The 10571-nt window shown below is 35.3% G+C and overlaps 1 protein-coding gene across 1 annotated transcript in view; it reads left to right on the plus strand.

The window, feature by feature from the left end:
- The window catches only part of Meox2 (mesenchyme homeobox 2), a 55957-nt gene that overhangs the window by 41844 nt on the left and 3542 nt on the right, over nucleotides 1-10571 (plus strand). The window contains exon 2 of the mRNA XM_021202060.2: nucleotides 4035-4207. Within this exon, the coding sequence (XP_021057719.1) occupies nucleotides 4035-4207 (173 nt within the window). The remainder of the gene's footprint in view (nucleotides 1-4034; nucleotides 4208-10571) is intronic.

Consider the following 10571-nt stretch of genomic DNA (forward strand, 5'->3'; position numbering starts at 1 on the left):
GTCCTTCTTCTTCTTCTTCTTCTTCTTCTTCTTCTTCTTCTTCTTCTTCTTCTTCTTCTTCTTCTTCTTCTTCTTCTTCTTCTTCTTCTTCTTCTATTATTTCATCCTTCTGTCTTAATTCCTGAATCCTGGGATTACAGTTTCATACCATCATCTCTGCCTTGTAATCAGAGGTGATTTTTGTTGTTGTTTCATTGTTATTTAATTTTATTTAGATGGTCTCATTCTTAAACCCTGACTAGACTCCAGCTTGTGTCAATCCTGTGGCCTCAGTCCCTTCAGTAGTTCTGGAATTATATATTTGAGTCCTGACATCCTAGGAATTCTTAATTGCAAAACATCTTACCCAAAATGTGTACTAATTTGAATTTTGAATTAAGCAATTTAAAAGTTGTAGTGAGAAGAGTCAGGTATTAAATATATGCCAAATTTCAATAAAGTGATTATATAAATATTCTGCATCTTTGGCCCTTTTATATTTTTTGTTGGTGTCTTAATGAAATACTTTGCATTCAATATATTTGAAATGAATAACAACATTACTTTTGATGTAAAGTTTTATCAACATATCTAATTCATTTTTGGATTTCACATTATGTTTATGCCTTAGAAAATGAACCATTGAGTTGATTTCCTCCAATCAGAAGATACTACTTAGTGATAGGCAATGATTAAAATGAAAATGCTCACTGCTGCTTCCTTATTTAAAGTCAAGGAACTTGGCAAAGCATGGGCAACAAGAAAACAGAGCAAATACAAAAACTCAAGTGTGTAAATGGCATGAAGGAATACTTACTTCATTCAAATTGTACCAAATTCCTTTAACTGTCATCATCTTAAAATTACAAAAGAGACAGGAGGCAGCAAGAGCCACTGTGTTATAATGCTTTCAGGTTTACTTGTGGAATGCAGGGAGGTGTCAAGGTAAAGTCATTGCCTGCTCCAGAGATGAAGCCAGATCTAATTTGTGAGGACTTAAGTAGGATTTTTTTTAATGCAAATTGTGAACTGTTTTCTAATCTCATTCACTTATTAAATTTGTATCAATTTAGGAATAAGCCTGTAGTGTTTCTTTGTGTAATTTCTCTCAGCTTCTGTCTTTTACATCCCTAGAAACATAGTCAAACTTGGCTTGATTCATTATTTTCTTTTGGGTGCAAGAATAGATAAATTGATGTTGAGATAGTTTTGAAAATCAGAATTCTTTGTCATTCTAAACTGAAGTCTTTTAACTTTAAAATTTTATAGACAGGGTTAAATTATAGGTTATATATTCATCATGTTTTTATTTCTTAACTTACATTAAAAACCATTTTGTACCATTCATGAACATATTGATCTTTTATATTACTAGTCTTAAAAAATGATTGTCCTTGAACTACTTTTTGTACTGAGGAAGGGTGGGAGAAAATGTCACATGTAGGATAGTTCTAAACACTAGAGAGAAATGATCCTCAGAGGGCAAAGTCAATCCCTCACAGAAAGAGCAGATTTCTTCAATTAACATACTCCTAGTAGCTGAATGTTAGGCGTGAAGACAGACATCAACATATCTTAGAAGCAGCAAGAATGCTAAGGTGCACCCACCGGAGCAGGAAAGTACTGGAAATGAAAAACTCTTGTAGAAATGTTGAGGTTGTGTTCATGGTGGTAGAGATGAAAGGCACGTTCCATACTCCCCCCTCCACACCTACCATTTGGCAGAGGATGTGGGAGGCTGGAGAAGATAGAGCTTTGCCTTAGTTGAAACAGCTGTGAAACATATGGAGGCTGATGTGAAATCTGTCAAAAGCCTCATCCAAACTTCCTACCCATTTCTCCAGCAAATAGGATGTCAGGAGTGTGGTTATGCTAGGTCCCTTTTTGTGAGCGCTCCATAGCCTCAGTAATAGTGTCAGGCCTTGGGACCTCCCCTTGAGCTGGAACTCTAAAGAGACTGGAGGCCCCAGGGAGTTTAGAAGCCAGGTAAGGTGAGGGGTTGGGAACATCCACGTGGCAATAGGGGGTTGGGGAGGAGGTATGGGATGTGGAACAGTTGGAGGGGTGGATGTGGAGGGGGGTGAATAAAATATGGAGTGTAAAATAAAGAAATAAATAAATTTAAATAAATAAATAAAAAGAATAGGCAGTTGGGAGATAATGATGGGGGACTTGGGATCAGCAAATAATAACTTTAAATTCAAGATATGGGAAACACACTCCAAAAGAAAGAGTTATAAGAACATGTTTGTTTGTTTGTTTGTTTGTTTTAATAGAAGCTTAGGGGCATTGTGAGTTAATAGTACTGCAGAATTATATGTTCCACCATGAAAGTGTTCAGTATATAGAGGGACAATGGTTTTACTTAACTCAGTTATCTTTCTTCTCTAAGAAGCATGTAGCTGTTCTCCAAGGTTAGCTTCAATTCAATGATGGTTTCTTCAATTACTGAAAATGTGAGTGTGCCTATCTCACTTCCTTTTGCTTAACAGACTTCTCTTCCTTAGCAATTTAGCTTTGGGATTCAGTCATTCCATAAATTGTTTGTGGATTGAAGTAGTGAATTATAACAGATTTTTGCTTAAATCCAGTCAATAGCTATATAAATCTACTATTATATATTCCTAGTCATAATGGCTGTATGTATAAATGCATCACATGTTTTTTGTCTATGTGATATATTTATGAAATACTCTGGAATATTTCAAAAGGTAGAGGAGATCAATGTCAGAGAAAGAAAAATAACTACAAGTTAATAGGCTTTCTCAATGTGAGTTTGTTCACTCATGCTTACACACGGGAATGTGTGAACTGTGAGTCACTCACATTGACCTCCTCATGAACAAAGCTTGCTGCTTTGCTGTCAGTTTCCAGAGTTGCTTATCTGAAAGGAAAAGACCATTGTCTCTGTATAAATAACCACCAGCCAATACCTCAGTGAGAGTAGCTGCAAGCTGGCAAAACTTGTTTGATTCATGTGAGCATGGATAGTTTTAGAAGTAGGACTTCAAAGCTAAATATTCCATGATGTGACTTTGCTGCTTGCCGGAATAGCCCACAGGGTGAAAAATTGGATTACTTGGAAATTTTATTTACATCATGGCAGAACAGCTACAACAATGTGGCTACCGACAGATACTTGGGTTAAAAACAAGTGTTTGGTGAACTCTAGTTTCTACTTGGAACCAGGCATGTTATCATCATGTAAACATGCCTACCTAGGAGATGGCAACTCTTATAAACTCCTTTAGTTCCAGTGGCATCCTAAAGTGTAATCAGGCTGTATGTCACAAAACATGCTTTGACCTGGATTGAAAACTCTTCCTTGACCAGCTTAGATGTGAATCCCAGCCAATATTGATAGTAAGTGACAATTTGGGGAAGTGGGCATAAGTAATGGCCAGCCAGGGAAAACTACTATATCACCTATTACAGTAAACAGAAGTTGGTGAGAGCCCATTGCTATTCCTGCTGCTCTGAGAAATCTACATTTGGACAGCTTAGATTTGAGCAAGAGTGAATCCAGAATTATTTACCTTAAAATTTCCTATCTAGTGGATTTCCATTTTATTTCTACAATTGTTTTCAGATGATGTTTGGTTTATTTTATTATCACGGTACCACTTTAGAATTTAAAGACCATGTTCATATTTTATAGATGTGTGAATAACATTATCAATTATGTTATGAGTTATCAGAAAGCCAATATATATTTACATATACATATGGTTTTATAATTTGCAAATACAAATTCTGCTACTCAATGATTAATCTTTTGTCCAGCAAAATGACAAAATTATTTTTATATATAGATATAGAGAGAGAGAGAGAGATAGAGAGAGAGAGAGAGAGAGAGAGAGAGAGAGAGAGAGGGTGGGGTGGGGAGAAGAGAAACCTTTCTCACTCTGTGGGGATTTGTCTTAATTGTCTTTGCTCACTGTCAGTCCTGTCTAGCAAAGCACTTGGAGAAGTAGTTATTCAGTAACTGTGAATAGTATGATTGCACACTTTTGCATGACTGTGTTAACACCAATCTTCTTGTACTTTCCCCCCAGATTCCCAGGAAGGAAATTACAAGTCAGAAGTGAACAGCAAACCTAGGAAGGAAAGAACAGCTTTTACCAAAGAGCAAATCAGAGAACTTGAGGCGGAATTTGCCCATCATAATTATCTGACCAGACTGAGAAGATATGAGATAGCAGTGAATCTAGACCTCACTGAAAGACAGGTAAAGTGGGTGTCTTCATTCCATGGACTTTTATTTTGCTATATAGCTCAGCAATCTTCGTTTACCATTTGAATTACCCGGACTTATGATTTGCAAATACCAATCAGAAATCTCCACTATTCAATGATTAAACCTTTGTTCATCAAAATGAAAAAAATTAAAAAGATATTTAAATGAAAGGTGCATTTACTGAGTTTTAAAAAGGAAGGCTTTGTGATGGTAATACTATTCTGATTACTCTAAAAACACAGTTTGTTTTAAATAATGTGGGCAAATGGTGAAATGCTTCCTGTGTTTATATTTAAGCACTCCTCATTTGGTGTAATAAAAGGTTAGTTGTCTGTATAGGTCAGAATAGGCCATGTCATGTTGCAATAGAACATTAACCTTTAAAACTAAATAGCATAAAAAAAACCTAAACAAGTCTTGATGGTTTATTTTCTACACACATATTACAAAGCCAGAGCTCACTGTCCTTGGACTCTCAGCATGTGGTGCTGTCGGTAACCACAGGAGGTGATAAAGAATTGTCAGGTCCCTGACTTTGAAATGTGTTCATCTGGAAACGACTCCGGCCCCTCGATTTACTCTTACATGTTTTGAAATAATCAGGGTTGTAACATATGTTCAAAAGACAGGGTAGTGATTGGCAGCAAAAATACATAGATCATTGGAAAATATTCTCTATTAATCAAAATACTTTAAAATGGTGTTTATTCTGGGAATTCAATAGTCTGCTATCAACTCAAACAATGCTTTGAGCAGTAATGATCCATTTTTTTTTCAATTAATGAGAACTAAATGAGATAAATTGTTTTATAGACGCCTTACTGCATTTTACTTGGATGGAAAATAACTTGTCCTGTTAGCGCTCAGAGAGTACTTTCTGTATAAATTCATATTTAACCTAGGAGAATCCAGCCTGCAGATGGTTAACAGCCTTGCTAGCTAGAGAAACAATCCTGAAAGGCAAATGCAAACATCTTTATGGACAGTGCTCATTATACCAGGCGCTATTAGGGCAAGAATTTTACATCCTCTCTCACTGTACATTTCTCCTCCAGAAGCCCCACTGGGACCAGGGAAGTACCAACAGGGTGTGGACAAATGACTACATGTCTTATGATAGCAAGTAATTTTTTATATAGTTTCTTAAATCATATTCTCCCTTTCTACTAATTTTTATATTTCATCTTCTGTGGGTTATTTCTGGTTAGAGAAAATATACAAAGGGAAACTTTTATGTGGTTTTATTTATTGGCAGTTTATATTTTATTAAATATTATGACTAGTTCATGAGCTCTGGAGTACCACATTTTCTTTGCCCGATTCACACACAAAGTTTCCTCTATGATTGTGTAGCATTTGGCACTTCAGAAAGCAGAATCTAAAATCTATATCACCAGATAGCTGATCTGCTTTTATGTGTTTATCTGGGAATAGAAAAATAAAGAAGGGGCAAAATTATACATTAGTTTATCTAGAAACCAAAACTTCCAGGAAAGACCCTCATGTTTTAGAAAATTGGAAACTTCCCACCTATATAATGATGGATATAGTGCTGAGCTCTTGCCAAGAACAAAGGCAAAGCTCTCTGCCCATTCAGAGTGGTGAACCATCATCTTTTAACATCTTGTCAGAGAAAGCAAGTTTCATACTTGTCTAAGAGCATATTAATTTTAAAAGAGCTTCTGTAAACTAATGGAAATGGGGACTATACTTTCAATGATTATTCCTTCTACCTAACTGACTTGATATATTGATATTATATGCAACAGTTATATATGTACCCTATTTCAAATCATAATGTTTTTCAATATCACTTCGATTTTAAGTCAGTTTGTCTTTGCTGTGTAATGGACTTTCTCTAGTATTAATGCATTCACAAAACAGTCTACACTATGTTTATTTACAAGTTTATGTGTCTGGGTTTTAGAATGGTTTTCCCAGCGTTTTCTGCACCCATCCCAGAACTACAGTCTTTGATCCAGTGCTAAATGTTGTCTGAAGCTACTTAGGGACAGTTTGTCTTCTAATCAGCCTACCCAGGGTTCTTCAGAGTGGAACAAATGCTCCCAGGAAGACTGAGAAGAAATTTTATCCTGTAAGGGTTCCTTAAGCTTTGGTTATCCCATATTTACCAGTGTCTCCTGTTCAAAGCCATCCACCCAACCAAGCTTAGTGTAAAGAAAAGAGTCCTTAGAAGTCACTCTGGGTTATGGCAGCAACGCTCTTACAAGAAAACTAGAAAATAAAAATAAATAAGTAAACAAACAAACAAACGAACACCTGGAGAAATACTCAAGTTCCCAAATAATTAAAAACTTGGGATTGTGCATTTTGTTTCCTATTTTGCCCATCTCTTCTGTCAGCTGAAAGTTAACTGAAAGGATAATGTGTTCATTAGAATATAAATTCTTAATCAATACCAAATATCTAGAGAAACAAGATACCAAATTTTAAATGAAAAAATAAAAACAGGAATGTTTAGGATTGGCCACTTAGAAGTTTATTTTCTTACATTAGTAAAATCTGGGATACAAATGGGAGGAAGCAGGTTTCTCTTATCCAGCATGGTGGAAACAAAGAATTTTCAGCAGAAGCTGAACAAGACAGCTACATGGTGGGGCTTCCTAGTCATGGCTTGTTGGACCAATCCATTGGTAAAAACAAATATTTGTTGACCTGGGGTTTAGAAAGAAAATCCAGTCAGAAAAAGCTGGAGAGCCAGTGCTGTCGCTCACAGGACAGGAAAGGTGAACACGTGTTAACAGTGGCAACAGAATTAAACCAAGGACAAGGAGAATGTTTAACATTGTAGCAAATGTAAAGATTTTATTCCTATATGTTTATGCTTATCTACTGCCTCAAATGACTAAATTCTAGAAATTTACTTTTTGCTTCCTGTAATGAATTTATTGTGCCAATTTCATCTGAATAAAGCACACACGGTGATTCAATAATCACCTTTTCTATCCTTGTGGACCTAAAGGAAAATTTCTCTAAAATTTTGGGAAGTCATTCCCAGTGAAATATTATTGATTTTTTTAATTTTGGAGCTTGAGCTTTTTTAATGTCATTATCCATAGACTCATAAAATGCCATTAAAATGTATGTCCCTTAAAATCGGACGAAATGTTTTCCAGTTCATTTGTGCATCTACAACAAAATGCAGTAGATCAGATTACTAAAGCCACTGAAATGCATTTCTTACTATTTCAGAAAATTAAAGTCCAGGATCAAAGCAATGCAGGGGGTGGTGGCAGGGTGGGAGTGGGGCTTCTTCTCATTCTGCCTCTATGTGGCTGAAGGGCTAGCTCGCTCTCTGAGGATACTACTATAATGCTAATCTGAGAAATGGGAAGTAATTCATATGAGAAGTAATTTAAAAAGTAATTACCTTTAGGGGTTAATATTTCAAAGACCCAATTTCCAATGTGATCATATCGAGCATATTGAGGATTTCTGTGTATAAACTGGGAGAGAGCAACTGTTCAGGCTACAATATAAATATCCTATCACTTCAACAGCGCTGTGATTTCAACAAAACGAATTCACTGTGCCATTCACATCTTGACCCTGTATATTCTTACAAACCTTTGTTTCATTGTACCTCTGTGTTTTCTTCATTTCTTTTACATAAATTAGTTTTACATATTCTAAATTGAAATAAAATTTAGAAAAATACCTGAAATATGTTAAAAACATATCTAAACATACATTGTTTAATATTTATCCCAATTTAATTGCATTTGTTAAGTATAAATATTTTCTTGATTTTGATAGACGCTTCCAGTACTCAAATACAGATAAATAATTCACTAAAATAAGTAGAGAGAAAATTAATATTTAGACTCATAGCAGAATTATTTGGAAAAATAATTTTTAAACCTACTATGCAATTAGGTAAATCTTTGCTGTGCTCTAATATTAATTTTTTCTGTGACTGCCAATAAAATGTATACTTGTGCAATAGATAAAGTAAAGATAATTTTACTATATTTATGTCATTGATTAATATATGAGCCACATGTTATAGAAAGACACATGAAATGATTTTATAAAGGTTTTCAACAAGGCTAGGTATTCTATTAGAAAAATGAGAGGCATATTAAATGCTAAAACATCTCTAAGCAAGTAAATTTCACATTCCCTACCTGAGAAGCATTATAAAATCTACAAATTGTCTATGAGAGATCACGTAGGACTACCTACATAGGCAGGGATTTAGAATGCACCTCCCACCTTAGTCCAGGAGTATTTAAGTCATTTAGAAGAAGTAGAATGCCCAAAGCATTCTGTAAAATATCTGTATGCCAGATATTTTAAAAGGCCAAACATGATTTGACTTCACCTAGAAGAGTAGTTTTCAACCTGAGGGGTGTGACCACAATGGGAATTGAATGATCATTTTAGAGGAGTCACCAAAGGCCATCAGAAACATAGATATTTTACATTACAATTCATAAAAGTAGACAAGTACCAGTTATGATGTAGCAACAAAAATAATCTGTGGTTGGGGGTCACCACAATATGAAGGAAGTATTAAAGGGTGATAGCTGTAGTCGAGAACCATGAAACTAGGAAAATGATCATGGCATGGAATGGACTATAAACTGTGGTAAGAATGGGACTTTAAAGAGGATTTTTATTTGCAAATTAAGAGACATTTCTTTTCATTCTTTGGGATAATGAAGGCTCACATAAATTAACCAAAATATTAATTTAGTTAAACTGGTTCCTAGTAGATTTTCAATAGTATAATTTTTTTAACCTACAAAATGAGGAGTTCTTTTGTTTTAGATTAAGGTTTTGCTCAGATGATGATTAGCAGTAGCTTTATTGGATTTAGTACATGTATTTGGTTGTGTGTGTGTGTGTGTGTGTGTGTGTGTGTGTGTGTGTGTGTGATGCAATTGTGTTCACAAGACAAAAGTTACTGAGGAGGCATTCTATTTCTTGCTTCTCTGGTGGTTTGCTTTTCACTCACTATGCTGTGTGACAGTGGATGAGAAGAGCTAAATTTACTTTGTCCAAAAATATGAGAGATAGTAAACTTCTCTGACACATTAATATGAATGAATCACAAGGCATAAACAGAAAATGCAAGATTCAGAACCAGAATTATAGAGCCAGAAGTTCATCAGCTCTGTGCTAAAGCAAAAGGGGCGCTGGACTTCAGTCTTCAGGCTTAGAGGCATTTGAACCCTCTTCTCACGGTTTTGCACCCTGCAAGCCATAGCAGAAAGCACACACATTTACTGATGCACGATGCTTTCAGAGGGGGTAGAACCCCTTCTTTTAACAACAGGTAACCTTGTCTGTCCCAACAAAATGCAGAATGAGCAGTTCTTTTCTTTGTTTTTCTTTTTTAATTGAGAATTTTTGTGGTTCCAGTTGTCTAGTTTAGATGCTGATGAGACCACTGACCTACTGGTTGGTGCCTCCGTGAGCCTATTAATGTTGTGTGCATCAGAATAACTACTTAGGCCAAATTTAGTCACTACAAATTGCATTATTAAGTTTGAAATTGTATTTCTGAAATATTCATTGAATAGTTTCTTATCCTAAAGATATGACTCAATATTGGTTAGATAATGGATAACGCTGTTTCAGTTGCCCAGACAATAATGAAAATAGAATATTAACTCCACAAATTCGAGCTGTTATAAGACATCTGGATAGGGCTCTGAAATTTTCAGTTTTGATGCAGATGTTTAGTATTTTGTCTGTTTCTCTCTTCAAAAGGCAGACATTTGTGGTGTTATATAAACATGAATTGTGATTTATTGATATTTCAATGATCAGCAGGCCTGTAGGTACCTTGGAAATGAACACTTCAAATTTATATTTAATTTTCCTTCCTTGTGGCCTCCCATGGACCAAGAAGACAATTGTGCCTTCAGAATTGTCATGAAGATGAGTTAACAAGCCAAGTAAGAAACTGAGAATCAGTTTAATCTTCAATTAATTTTGTGGCATGGCAACACAGCCATGTATGCTCTGCTAGTCAATGCAGACAGAGCTCAGTACCCTTTACCTCTACCACTGTAAAAATGAAAGTCCCATCAGAAAGTATCAATAGCAACAGCCGCAACAGCAAACATTTAAAGAAAATCTTTAAATATGAAGCTAACAGTCTCTTACATAACAAAAGCTTCAACTACAGTCAGTGATGAATCCATTATTCACAAATATCTACTGCACACAGACACTTCTTGATGAGGGTTGAGAAATGAATTGGTCTATAGTTATAACAATAAGTCATTAAGAGTTGCTTTGATCAATACACAATAACTCAAATACAAACATTTCTCTCTCTCATACATACACACACACACACACACACACACACACACACACA

Source organism: Mus pahari, chromosome 7 (assembly GCF_900095145.1).
Source record: "Mus pahari chromosome 7, PAHARI_EIJ_v1.1, whole genome shotgun sequence".
Lineage (NCBI taxonomy): Eukaryota > Metazoa > Chordata > Mammalia > Rodentia > Muridae > Mus > Mus pahari.